The sequence below is a fragment of the Prionailurus bengalensis genome, chromosome D3 (assembly GCF_016509475.1).
Source record: "Prionailurus bengalensis isolate Pbe53 chromosome D3, Fcat_Pben_1.1_paternal_pri, whole genome shotgun sequence".
NCBI lineage: Eukaryota > Metazoa > Chordata > Mammalia > Carnivora > Felidae > Prionailurus > Prionailurus bengalensis.
Genome location: NC_057356.1, coordinates 81,024,156 through 81,038,365, shown reverse-complemented (window position 1 = coordinate 81,038,365; position 14,210 = coordinate 81,024,156). Strand labels below are relative to the sequence as shown.

General features: G+C 47.8%; 1 protein-coding gene and 1 long non-coding RNA gene across 5 annotated transcripts in view; one reads left to right on the top strand and one right to left on the bottom strand.

Annotated features, from left to right (window-relative positions):
• Positions 1-842: 842 nt before the first annotated feature.
• LOC122470836 lies at positions 843-13,680 on the bottom strand. Of its 3 annotated transcripts, none has more exons than XR_006294015.1 (4): positions 13,568-13,680; positions 9,716-9,837; positions 9,309-9,406; positions 843-1,062 (listed from the first exon to the last, which is right to left on the bottom strand). It is a non-coding gene; the product is annotated as an uncharacterized LOC122470836 (long non-coding RNA). The 3 variants fall into 3 exon arrangements; XR_006294014.1 differs by lacking the exon at positions 13,568-13,680 and adding an exon at positions 10,189-10,959; XR_006294013.1 differs by lacking the exon at positions 13,568-13,680 and having other exon boundaries at positions 9,716-10,959.
• KDSR (3-ketodihydrosphingosine reductase) overlaps positions 12,772-14,210 on the top strand; it is a 39,775-nt gene continuing 38,336 nt past the window's right edge. The window contains exon 1 of one of the 2 annotated variants that reach the window (XM_043559037.1): positions 12,772-13,033. In XM_043559037.1, coding sequence (XP_043414972.1) covers positions 12,926-13,033 — 108 coding nt within the window. In that variant the 5' untranslated portion in view covers positions 12,772-12,925. The remainder of the gene's footprint in view (positions 13,034-14,210) is intronic. The other variant, XM_043559036.1, reaches the window with a different exon arrangement.

Below are 14,210 nucleotides of genomic sequence, written 5' to 3'. Positions count from 1 at the left end.
ATTGTAAATAAGGCATTTGGGTTGAAAGAAGTCGTGGCCATTTTTCTGAAAAAAAATTACAAAAACCAAAGCTAAAAAATCGAGAATGATCATCTCTGGTGGAGTTGAGGGTTTGAGGGCCAGGAACTAATTTATATTACTGGCCCACTATATTTGTTTTTATAACCACATGCAGTTATTCTTTTGATTAAAAAATGAAAAAACATCAAAATCACCAAAAGACAAAGCAATTACACCATTAAAAAATTATCAGATATTATCTATGTAAGATAAGTAAGGGCATGACAGAAATCTAGTTTCACTTAGAACTTACATGTACTTGGCTTAGCTTCTAAGTCCCGGCCCTCAAGGAATGTAAAGTTCAGTTAAACAGATCAACAAATGAATCAATTATACTGCAATGTTCTAAGTTCAATGGCAGATATGCAGAGGGCACAACTATGGAGGACAAACATCTAAAGACTCGAAAAGAAGTAGAGGGGCAAAGAACCTTATTTGCCATCCTTGGGGGTTGAATATTACCTCAACTTTTTATTCTGAAACTAATACTTAATGGAAAAGATTAAACATTGACCCTTCATTTTTAGGAGAAACAGTAGTTTATACCTAGTTAATGAGAGAAAGCTGGTGTGTTTCTCTCTCTCCCACCGTCCCTCTCTCTGCAGAAGAATGCCAGCTAATAATGTAGAGAGGAGAACAAAACTTAAACTATCCTGTGGCAACCCCAATGAAATAATTGACCCAGGCAACTATCGTCAATGGATCCTAAAACTATCACGTGAAACAGAATATTTACATGGGATTTGTTTCCTGAATAACAAACCACTCAAAATCAATCAATGCCGGCTCAAAGTACCATTTATTTTTTCTCGTGACTGCAAATTCGGCAGAACTCTGTGGAGCCTCTGTTCCACGTAGTGTTGGCTGGGGTGGTTTGACCAGGGCTGAGGAATTGAAGATGGCTTCACTCCTATTTCTAGTGCCTCCGGGTGGGCTGGCTGGGCCTCTCTCCGCTATGTGATCTCTCATCATTCAGTTGTCCAGCCTGAGTTTATTTGACGGCTTGAACCCAAGTGGACAAAAAGAGAAGCTTCAGGGCCTTTTAAGGCTTGGGCCCAGAAATAAGGAAATACCACTTCCACCACATAATTCCAGTCCAGATTCAAGGGATGAAAACTAGATTTCTACCTCTTGATGGGAGAAGCAGCATACGCTAACAGAAGTTGGAGGCATTATTGGTGACAATTTACCAACATTGCATGATGTCACTCCCAGATTATCTGCCGATTGCAAAGGGCAACATGATCTTTACAATGGAGAGATATGGTTGTTACCACCCTACCCAAGAAAGCAGATTAAGTTGAGTATCCTTATAGGGGAAAAACCGGCACGTGCTGCTGGGGAGTATCCAATACAAAATACAGTTACGAAGTGTTCCTACCAAAACTGTGTAATCTGAATCTAAACAAGCCACAGACCTAACTGCTGGCTTATAGGAAATTCGAGGGAGAGAGAAATAAATAACATCAGGAAGAACCAGTCAAAAGAGAATGTAGGGCATCTACTAGACAACTGGCCTGGTCTCCAAAAAGTCAATGCCATTAAACAAAACAAAATGTTGCAATATCAAAATGCTTTTGTATTTTTTTATTTATCTCGAGAGAGACAGAGACAGTGCAAGTGGGGGAGGGGAAGAAAGAGGACAGAGAGAGAGGGAGAGGGAGAGAGAGAGAGAGAGAGAGAGAGAGAGAATCCTAAGCAGGCCCCACACACTGCCAGCACAGAGCCCAATGTGAGACTCGAACCCACAAAGCCTCAAGGTCATGACCTGAGCCGAAACCAAGAGTCAGACGCTTGACCGACTGAGCCACCCAGGCATCCCGAGGCTTTTGGATTCTTAAATGCAACATAGGATGTCTTAGGCCATAAATAACTCCACTGACAATTTTATAGAAACCTTTGAAAGCTCCACATTAAAGAAGTGATGACAAGAAAAAGTATCACACCAAAGAGCTCTAGATGATTCAATTAAAACATTAAAACTGAAAATGGAGGAAACGGCTAGCGGCCACACGAGAGTGAACAGGGTGGTTTGCGGCACGGCACTGGCCGGTCAGAACAGCGGGCTGCTATCGACAGCTGCTCATCTCCAAGGTGATAACACACACACACACACACACACACACACACACCGCTTTCCACTAAAAGAGAACATTAGTCCTCATGGATTCCTTCTGGTAGAGGTTTGACTACAAAGTAGAGGAAACACCGACATTTTTCTATTACTTCGGGGATGTTGAAAGTACAGGCACTCAACGTATGCCAAGTCTACATCTCGGCCCACAGATTCCAGTAGGCAGAGAAGACCATACTTCTGCATCACCATTAAACCAAATCCAAATCTGCTGTGCTGTCAGGGAAACCACTGTGAAGTCTTTATTAGGCCTCTTCGCCAAAGGGTTGCATTAAGGTCCAAGAGGCTCTCCCGGTGCTCAGACGGGAGATGTATCTCTCGTGCACCAAGTCTAGTACTGGCATTCTTATTGCTTAAGTCCGCAGACGTCCTCAGCTCTTCCCTTCCACGCAGAGGAATCTTTGCAGAGGCTGGAAAGCTCAGAGCCATCCTATCCCAGGTTTGGCCGCTGGTGGGTGTGGGCGGCTCCAACCTTCAGGCCTTGTGAGGTGAGAAATTCTGTCCCCAGTCCTTCCGGGGGCCGACAAAATCTCTCTTTTTTCCGGTTGCTCTCAAAGTCTTTAGCTTAATCTCTTCGGTGACATGACAGATTAGGATTTGTTAGAGGGAGCCAGCAGAAAGGAAAATGTTTGGCCAGCCATTATGTTTTTGCCGGTCTACACAATGCAAGGGAAGGGAAAATCCAGAGAGGAAAAATTAACGTCTTAATAAGGTCGCCACATATTGTGAGGTCATCCCAAGATGTGAGAAAAGTCTGGAGCCAAATCAGCTACTTCTCTGAGTACTAGCATTAGAACTAATTTAAAATGTATTCTTTATTTTCTTGTTTTTTTTTTAACTTTATGAAGTGAACATTTGTTATTTTTACTGCAAAAGATACATGACATAAAATGCACCACTTTTTTCTATTTTTAAGTGTACAATTCAGTAGCATTAAGTATATTCACAGTGTTGCAGAATCATCGCCACTTTCCATTTCCAGAATTTTCATCAACCCGAACTGAAACTCTCTATTAAATAATAACTTCCCACCCCCCCCCCCTCCAGTCCCTGGTGACCACTATTCTGCTTTCTTCCTCTGTGAAATTGGCCTATTCTAAGTACCTCATATAAATGGACTCATTCACTATTTGTCCTTTTGTACGTGGCTTATTTCACTTGAGATAGTATCTTCAAGGTTCATCCATGTTGCGGAACATATCGGAACTTCATTTTTTCAATCTGAATAATAGTCCACTGTGTGTATGTATGTGCCACATTTTGCTTATCCATTTATCTGTTAATGAACATTTTAAGTTGTTTCCACCTTTGGCTATTGTGAGTAATGCTGTTAAGGACACGGGTGTACAAGGATCTGTTTGAGTCTCTTTTGGGTATAAACCTAGGAGTGGAGTTGCTGGGTCATATGGTGATTCTGTGTTTAACTTTTTGAGAAACCACCACAGTGGCTGCGCCATTTTGCATTCCTGCCGCCAATGCATGATGGCTCCAATTTCTCCACATCATCACCAACACTTATTATTTGGGTTTTGTCTAGATTTTTTTAAAGAACGAAAATGTGAAGTCTATTTGTTATTTTTCAAGTCAGAAAAAAATGTTGGAATCAACAATTTTTAAAGACCAAGAATGAGGTGATAACCTGCTTTGGGGTGGGGACTGTAGGAATGTAACCCCGTTATAGACTTCTATGACTCATTCGGTCAGTTATGTCGAGATGATCTTTACGATTTTGATATGTTTTCACCATGGATTCTTTTGCGTTAATTTTGTTGCTTTTGTAATATCGTCTTAAAACATTGTTTATCTTGATTACTGATTATCTTGGCATCCCATCACACTTTGTGCCTGAGTCAAGTGCCCACATTTCTTCACCCTTATCTTGTCCTGCCGTGTTCAGAGACTGGAAGTACGGTTGAAGTTGCCAGAATTAATGTCAGATGTAGGGCTTTGCCTTGCTAAACCTAGCAGATTAATAGCCACGCATATTTCATGCTACAGATTTTGAGAAAAGAGCTCCTGCTGCTGTGCAGAAAAGGGCCATTTAGTACTACCCGTAATGACAAAGAGTCAGCATTTGGAATTTCCTAAATGACTCATACCAAAAGTAAGATTTTTGGAGTTGGGTCTAAATTCTAACCAGGTTTATGTTACTTTTTGTATAATTCAAACGCTAGAATTTGAGGAAAGTACAAATTACATTTTATAATACCTAAGGGGCACCTGGGTGGCTTAGTCGGTTGAGAGTCTGACTCCTGATTTCAGCTCAGGTCATGATCTCAAGGTCATGGGATTGGGCCCAGCATGAGCCTGCTTGGGAATCTCTCTCTCTCTCTCTCTCTCTCTCTCTCTCTCTCTCTCTCGCCCTGTGCTGTCCCCACCCTCAAAATAAATAAGCATTTAAAATAGGTAAGAAGGAAAGTTGTCAGAATAAGGGTTGGGTGACATTTGTTGTTAGAAGTAGAGTTCTCCAGAAGCCAACAAGAGGAGTTTGGGGGGCAAGAACTGGCCAAAAAAAAAAAAAAAAAAAAGAAGTCAAAATCTACAATCCGGGCAGGGCTCAGCATGGATGGCTCATCTCTGCTCCATGAGGCATCACTGGGGGATGGAGGGTGAACTTTTGAAATGACTCACTCACTTGGCTGGCAAGTCTGTGTTAGCGATTGGGTGAGAACTCAACTGGGACTATGTTCTCTACAAGGACATCGCCACAGACTTCTTGAGCTTACTCAGAGCTTCATGGATCAGTTGTTGGGTTTCATGTCCCAAGAAAACCAGGGAGGAGCTACCTGGGCTTTTGGAGCCTGCTTTCGCCTCCAGTGTCATTTCTGCCACAGTTGATTGGTCAAAGCAGTCCAAAGGCCAACCCAGGCTCAAGGGGAGGGGCTATAGACCCCACCACTCAATGGAATAAGTGTCACATTAGAAAAAAACATACTGGGGGGCGCCTGGGTGGCGCAGTCGGTTAAGCGTCCGACTTCAGCCAGGTCACGATCTCGCGGTCCAGGAGTTCGAGCCCCGCGTCAGGCTCTGGGCTGATGGCTCAGAGCTTGGAGCCTGTTTCCGATTCTGTGTCTCCCTCTCTCTCTGCCCCTCCCCCGTTCATGCTCTGTCTCTCTCTGTCCCAAGAAAAATAAATAAAACGTTGAAAAAAAATTTTTTTTAAAAGAAAAGAACATACTGGATTGGAGATGTTGTGGCAGCCATCTTTGGAAAATCTAGCTCACTACAAAAAATAATCCTCTACATGAATCACTTTTATGCATACTTTTAACAAAGAACCTAGCAGTTTTGTCATTCTTTTTCTCGAAATTATGTTTGTTCAGATTATATTTACTGTTTTTAAGCCTGTTGACTCTAATAGCAAATCATTAAAGCTTGTATTTTGTGTGTGTTTGTTTTCGTTAGTTCTCCTTGCATTTTTCTGATTGGTTTGCCGCAGAAAGGAACGATGAAAGGAAACGGGACATTCCACACAGTTTGAGAAGCACTGAAAGCCCTGATCTCAGCTGAGAGTGGAAAGGGCAGGGCCACCGGCAGGTGCCAGCCAGCCCTGCCTAACACAGAATGCCCCAGAATACCCCAGGGCCCCAGAAGCAGCAAGGACAGTGGAAGCAGAAAAGAACGCAATCGTGTCATCACTCAAGAGTGTTATTTTCCCTCTTCCTTTTTTCAGGTCTGTTATTAGGAAAGTTTGTACTGTTTTGTTCGCCTCTGTAATTACACCTCATTTGGCCCCATATCCCTCTACTTCCTTTGATAATATCTTAGTCCTTTACCATAAACAATGATAAAATGTACATACTTCCTCTTTCTTCCCCACTCACCTGATTTGAGTCAATAATTCTTCATGTTTACCTTGATGGTGTTAAATGTTTATACTGGTCTTTTAAGTTTATTTATTTATTTTGAGAGATTCAGAGACCGCGCGAGTGGGGCAGGGAGAGAGGGAGAGGGAGAATCCCAAGCAGGCTCACAACTGTCAGCACAGAGCCCAACATGGGGCTGGAAACTGTGAGATCATGACCCAAGCGGAAGCCAGGTCAGACACTCAACCGACTGGGCCACCCAGGTGCCCCTCAATGTCTGCACTTCTATTACTTGATGTGTCAGATTGAAATGATGCCTTTGGATTTCAGTTACAAATGATGTAACTTATAAAGTCACGCCTACCTTCCACGTTTTCCTCCTTCCCCTTCTAAAATGCATGCCTTTTATTATTATTTCACATTGTTAAGGTATATATCAATTACAAAGCATTCTAGCCCCGACGTTTGTTTTAGTCTTTGTTCTACTGTTAACTATATCCATTTCTCAAAGTCTCCAAAGGCAGTGCTATATTTTTCCAGTCATCTTTCTGGCTGGCTACGTATTGAATATTTGTGTTCCCTGAAATTCTTATGTTAAATCCTAATGCCCAACAGGATGGCATTTGGGGGCAGGCCTTTGAGAGGTGATTTTGGTCTCACGAATGGGATTAGTGCTCTTCTAAAAGAGACCCAGAGAGCTCCCTTCCCCCTTCCACCATGTGAGGACAGTGAAAAGCCACAACCTATGAACTAGGAAGTGAGCCCTTACCAAACACCACATCTGCCAGCACCTTGATTTTGGACTTCCCAGCCTCCAGAACTGTAAGAAATAAATCTCTGTTGTTTGTAAGCCACCCAGTCTGTGGTATTGTTTTAGAGCAGCCCGAGTGGGCTCATTGCCTTAACACTTTCCTCAAGGAACACTCATAGGAAAAACATTTCCTTAATTATTACACGTTCAATGGGTGAAATACAGATTAGCTCGCTACAAAACCTTGGCTCAACATTCTTTCCTTGAGGATCTTACAGATGTCATTGTTCCCTCATGATGAATGTTACCATGGAGAAATCTGAAACTAGCTTGATTTCTTTTATAAATTAATGACCTGATTTTTTTTTTTTTTTTTTTTTGCCTGACTGACCAACGTCTTCATTCTTCTTAAAATCCAGTGTTTTCTTTGGAGCGCCCAGGTGGCTCAGGCTTAAATGTCCGACTTTGGCTCCGGTCAGGATTTCATGGCTTGTGAGTCGTGGCTCGTGAGTTTGAGCCCCACGTGGAGCTCTGTGCTGACAGCTCAGAGCTTGGAGCCTGCTTCGGATTCTGTCTCCGTCTCTCTCCTCTCCCCCTCTTGTGCACTGTCTGTCTCTCTCTAGAGAGAATGTTTGAACAGACTCTGTAAAGTGCTTACATCTCCTTTATGTGAAAGTACTGGAGGGATGGATTTTGTGTCTGACTGGGGAAAGTTTCCTCTACCTAGTCTACCTATAAAACAGAGGGCAGGTAAACCTGTCCTTTCACGCAATGTTGGCTGAGCATCCTAACTGGGAACCAAGAACCTTGCCCAAGCCCACACAGGTTGTTGATTTTAAACAGTATGGGATACCTGCTAGACAAAACATGTTACAAGACCTGGTTTATTTGGATTTTGCAGGGTGCATATTCCACATCTGGAAATCTTCCTAAGATCTTACCCCTCCAACCACTTGGAAGCAGTCTTGGAATCCTTACCCAGACTGGGGCTCACAGCAAGAGGCTGTGAGCACCACCTCTTAATGACTGCCGAGAGTCTGGACAGAAGATTTCCATTTCAGAGGCAATTACTACCTTTGGTATTGGACTACCTTGCTAATGGCCCCGGTGACTGAAGAACATAAAACAATCTTGAAACCTGAAATACACATAATGTCTTAGGTGACCTTGGAGAAACACTCTAATGGAGAAGGCAATGCCCAGAAGAGTGCCATGGAAAAACGGGGCTGGTTTTGCAGGAACGTGGAACCAGGGTATGCAAGGGGATACACATATGTTCATAAGCAGCTAGAATTATTTCCCCTAAGGCCGACTCAGGAATCATGCGAGAAACTGCTGGCCCTATAGCCGCTTGGGCAGTGCTGTCTATTAACCAAAAAAGAGCTGCTTGGTTTACAGATGTCAGTTTCAAGGTGAATGGATAGCGTGGTGTTTGGAAGGCTGCCAAATGAAGATAAAAACAAATGAGTTCAGTGGCTGAATTCCATGATGTGATCCCTATGTTAGGGTTTTTGGTGTTTTTTTTTTATGTTTATTTTTGAGAGAGAGAGACAGACAGACAGACAGAGCATGAACAGGGGAGGAGCAGAGAGACAGGGAGGCACAGAATCCAAAGCAGGCTCCAGGCTCCCAGCTGTCAGCACAGAGCCTGACGCCGAGCTGGAACTCACAAACAGCGAGATCATGACCTGGGCCGAAGTCGGACCCTCAACCGACTGAGCCACCCAGGCGCCCCTCTATGTTAGGGTTTTGAACCAACTCATGGGCAACAGCTAATGTCTTGACCATGTGGTTAAGTAGAAGAACAATGGAAAATTTGCCTATTAAAGGGATGTCTGTTGGGGGGCACTGCCCTGTGGAAATGACTATGGGCATTCAGGGGTACATTAAAGTGGGGCATGTTACTGGCCATCAGAAGAACCTCCTTGTAGGACTGGGAGGGGACTGGAACCAGCAAGTGGATATCCTGGTGTGCTCACTTGAGGTAGCCCCCTGGGCCCACAGAATGAGTGGATATGGGGGGTTCAGCAGTGCAGAGATGGGACAAATCTAGACATCGCCCTCTCAAACCCTCTGGAGCACAAAATGCCAAGAAGAACTTTGTTGTGGGCCAGCAAAAATGATGGAGGCTACAGATGGCTGTGGGGCAGATTCCCTGGGGGAAAGGCCCGATGCAGAGCTGGCGGCTGGACTGACGCTGGGAGCCCTGGAAGGTTACAAATGGGTTTTGGTAGGAATAGACACACTCTGGACCGGGTTTTCCATGCCTAGAGGTAGATGTAAATGTTCAACATACTATAAAAAGACTGGACCAGAAGCTATTGCACCAGTTTGGACCACCAAGTCCCATTTCTTCAGACCGAAGAACACACTTCATAGCCCAGAGTGTCCAACAATGAACAGATATCACATCAAATGGACGAGTCAGGTTGCATATCTTGAGTAAAGGTATAACCGAGAATTGGAACAGGCAATTGGAACATTGGTTGTCTAAAATGGGGGACGGAGAAAAAATAAAATGGGGGAGGGAGAGATAAGGCATGAAGGGCTGACTTACGTATCTTCATGAGGGTGTTGCTTACTCGGTGGATTTCTCTGCTTTTCTGGGGGGTCTGGAGAAGAGGTGAGGGAGAACGCTAGTATGACTGTGTAGCTCTTCCCATGGTGAGAAGACAGTATGAGTATAGTTTTTGCTTTTTTTTCCTCCACATTGCCTCAACGTTCTTATTTTTCTTCCTGATGCAGTGGTCCCAAGGACCAGGGCTTCAACTGCAAGTGCTAGAACCAAGGATGGTCCCTAAGCCAGAAACTATATTTTTAAACCATTACACTAGAATTCCCAAGACATTGATGGGGTGGATTACGCTTTCACTCCATCTGGCAAAATTGGAATTGATAGCAAATGGAGCCGTGCCGCCTGGTGGTCGAGAAAGCCCACAAGTTATGCAGCTCTGTTCACCTTACCTTGTATGAAGGGGAATGGACTGAGGGGGGTGCATTTCCTCAAGTAGTGTCAGCGCAGGCAATCAGGAACAGCGTTATCACCGGGCTGAACTTTGCGCGCGTTCCTTCCAACAGGAGATAGCCTGAATAAAAATAAATCACAAACAGAGAGAAGGAGAAATAGTAGCTAAGGGCAAAAGAACAAATAAATAGGCTATGCCACAAGAAAAACCCAGTATTACATTAACACCTTGCGGGGTGGGGGTGGGGGCTTGGAGCAAGAGACGAGACGGTCTCCTAAGAGCACTCAGTAGACATCTCTGGGGGTAGAGACCTCTCCTGTTTCTAGAAACTGATGAGTTGAATGGAAACCTGCAAACCTGAGTGGGAATGCTTTGGGACCCATTGTGGTCGTATGACATGATGACGAGTTGGGCCGGTTGTCGATGATTGAGTAGAATTTCAGTAATACGCCACCGTCTTGTGACTCTTACCCTTCAGGTTACGTCCATTCCCCACACTGTGATGTGGTGTAACGTTGGTACCGTCGTGTCACCGGGAAGATTGCACCGCTGATATTGATAGTCTGAAAACTGAGTTAAGAGCCTCCTACTCCACGCTGCCACCTCCAAACGTTAGGGCATATGTTTATTTTGCTGCAGGAGAGCTTTGGATAAAGGCCAGGTGGTGCAGTAAAGAATTTGGGCTTGCCTGAAGAGAAGGTCTGGCCTTTGTCTTTGCCTTCTGGAAGGTAATCTATGCCGCACCTGATAAAAGCGTCTTTGTTTAGACGAGGGCAGGCCAATCTGTACTCTAAGGTGGAGGCTGGTCGTGCCAGAAAGACCCATCCAGGTGATGTAGCCGGGAGATCCCATCATGCATCGTCAAGTTGACCTGAAGACTGACTTCAGCCACAAGGGCAATCAATCAATCAGTCACGCCTACATACTGGAAGCTCCAATAAACACTGAACAGCAGACAAGCTTCCCTGGTGTGCAATCCTCACACACCCAGGCTGGGCGTGTCACACGCCCTGACTGCATGGGAGGCGAGAGCAGCTTTGCGTGTGGAGGCCCCCACACTTTGCCCTCTGCACTTCTTCCCTTAGCTGACTTCATCAGGAACCACAGCCATGGGGAGTGCCTCTGTGAGTTCTGGGAGGCCTTCCAGAGAATTATCAAAAGTGAAGGTGGTTTGGGAGCCCCCAGTTTTGTTTGTTTAATGTTTGTTTATTTTCTGAGAAAGAGAGAGAGCAAACCATGGAGGGGCAGAGAGAGAGGGAGGGAGAGAGAGAGAGAGAGAGAGAGAGGAGACTCCCCAAGAGTCAGATGCTCAACTGACTGAGCCATGCAGGTGCCCCTGTTTTTTTATTTTTAATTTGTTTATATTTGGGGGGAACCCCCAAATTTGTAATTGGGGTCAGAAGTCCTGAGGCCTGTGCCCTCAAACCTTGCAATTTGCCTAACTCAAGACAACACAATTAAGAAGAAAAAGTAAGATCAGTTCCTTTGCCCCTGAGCTCCTTCTTTCTTTTTTTAATGTTTGTTTATTTTGAGAGAGGGAGAGAGAGGGGTTAGGTAGGGAAAGAGAGAAGAGAGAGAGAACCCCAAGCAGGCTTCACACTGTCAGCAGAGCCAGACTTCGGGCTTGATCCCATGATCCGTGAGATCACGATCTGAGCCGAGATGAAGAGGTGGAGGCTTAACCGACTGAGGCTCACAGGCGCCCGTCCTTCGTATTTCTAAAAACAACAACAGAAAGGAAAAGCAAGCAAGCAAACAAAAACATATACCTTATGCAAATCAAAACCACGATGAAATATCACACCCACTAGAAAGGCTATCGTTAAAAAGACAGATGATAACAAGTGTTGGTGAGGATATGGAGAAATTGGAACCCTCATATATTGTTGGTGGGAATATAAAATGGTGTGGCTGCTTTGGAAAACATTTGGCAGTTCAGGTTAAACATGATCCAACAATTCTACTCCTGGGTATATACCCAGGAGAAATGAAAGCATATATCCACACAAAATCTTGCACCCGAATGTTCACCGCAGTATTATTCATAATAGCCCCCAAATGGAAACAACCCATATGTCCATCAGTTGATGATGGGATAAATGAAAAGTGGTATATTTATTCAATGGAATACAAGTTGGTGATAGAAAGAATGAAGTACCGATACATGTATAACGTGGATGAACGTCGAAAACGTAAAGTGAAATAAGCCCGACAGAAAAGGCTGCATATCATAGAATTCCATTTATATGAAATATCCAGGTTAGGCAGATCTATAGAGACAGAAAGATGGGTGAGAGCCAACGGCTGGGCGCGGGTTGGGAGGAACCCGGCGTGGCTGTTGATGGGTACAAGCGATTTTGTGTAACCAAATGTCCTAAAATTGATCCTGGTGGTGGTTGCACAGGTCGGTGACTATACTAAAACCCACTTGCTATGCACTTTAAATCGGTGAATCGTATGGGTTGTGAATTAGACCTCCAGAAAGCTGTTTTTGTTTTGTTTTGTTTTGGAACCCAGCCTTGGGAAAGGAAATGCGACCTGAGTGGTGCGTTAAACTCCGCGGTAAAGCTTTCCCGGTCCAGTGAAACGCGACGGTGGGCTGCGACCAAGTTCGGAGCACGCCGAGAAAGCTTGACATGCGGCCGGGATGTCAGCTGGCTCCCGGGGCTCCCACGCTGCGACCGGGGCTGCCGATCCCCGCGCGGGCGTTCCGAGCGCCCGGGATCGCGTCGCCCCCGCGCCTCCCGCGGCCTCCCCGCGCGAGGGCGGAACCCGGCCCCGAGCGGCTCCCACCGCCCCCGCCCCTCCCCCCACCCCCGACGCGGCTCTGGGAGGCCTGGAAACCGGCCTCCGCGGTCCTAAGACGCACCCCGCCCCCGCCCCGGAGCGTCACCCGGCCCTTCGGGAGGCGCTCGCAGGTGGCGCCGCCAGGGCCCTCAGCCGCGCGCTCGGGGCCAGCCCCTCCCCCAGGAGGCCGCGGACCGCGTCCGACCCTCGGGGACAGGCCCCGGCCCCCCGCCTCCGGGAAGCGCCGCCCCGCCGCGGTCGCGCCCTCTGCCGGCTCCGCCTCTTCCCCTCCGGCCGCCGCCCCGCCCCGCGCCGGCCGCGAACCCAAACAGCGGCTCTCGCTGCGCGCGGCCGCGCGTGATCGCCGCGCCGCCGAGCCCCGCGCGCCCGCCCGCCCGGCCCGGCCCGGCCCCGCCGAGCGATGCTGCTGCTGGCGGCCGCCTTCCTCGTGGCGTTCGTGCTGCTGCTCTACATGGTGTCTCCGCTCATCAGCCCCAAGCCCCTCGCCCTGCCCGGGGCGCATGTGGTGGTGAGTGGCCTCCTGTTGCTGCGCCGCCGCCGCCCGGCCCGCTCGGCCGCCCCGAGCCCGCCCCCTGGCGCGCCGGCCCGTGCCCGAGGCCCGGCCGCCCGCGTCCCTTTCTCCGCGGAGGGCCACCTGCCGCCGCGCGGCCCGGCCGGGTCCCTGCCGGGGGGGGCGGGGGGCCGCGAGGACCCGCCCTCCGCCGCATCTGGCCCTCGCGGGGCCGGAGGGCGGGGTGCCGGGGCGCCGGGGGCTCGGGGGCCGCTCGTTAATCCCCGGGGCATCCGTGGGTTGTGGATATTTTTGTCCTCGGTTTTCCCGATGAGTCAACTGAGGAACAGAGAGGCTGAGAAACTTTGCCAAGGACACCGCGGTCGGCGGCCGCGCGGGGCGAGGCGCGCGGTCCCGGCCGGGTCGCGGGGAGGCGGGCGGCGGGGAAGGGGTCCCGGCCGCCGGGACCCGCCGGGGCAGCTCGGACCGGGAAGACGGCCTGCGTCCGTGACAGAAAGAGCAGTTGCCGGAGGAATCCAGGAAGTGACTCACCTGGGGGGAAAACCGCTCCGAACCCAGTAGGCTGGCAGTCCTAGCTGGGCGGTGTTGGGACGCTTCTGTCGTGTCTGCACCGCCTGGCTCTCGGAGCTCAGCCCGGGGTCGGCTGATCGCCGTTTCAGTGCAGCCCTCTGCCATCATTTCAGAGCCCGAGGGATGAGCTAACCGAGCTGCCGGTGCTCTAGGAATTAAGGGACTGTGCATGGGTTTGGTTTGTTTCTTACCGGAAGCTCGTGGCTTCAGAGATCCCTTTTCTGCAGGTGTGGGAGCCTTCCTCACCTGCGCCCAGCACTTGGCCGCTTGCCGTGGCTTTCTCTTCCGTTTTCGTATTTTGATCTCACCGCACCGAGGTGGCAGGTTATTGAATAAGGAGCGTTAGTTACTAAGCTGGCCGCACAAATCCTTCTGGTGCCCGAGGTGACACATGCGTGTGTCCGCTGACATGGAGCCTCCCCACTGAGCTGTCCTAGGATGGGATGGCCTTTCATTGTAATGTGCTTTAAATCTGGACAAGCATCCGTGAATTAGAAAACGTATTTTTCTTTAGATTGTCCTTTGCAAAACTACCAGTGAATTTCCAACCCCTGCTCTTCCTGATGTAGAAGACAGATGAGGTTAGTGTACATTCGTTTAAAAA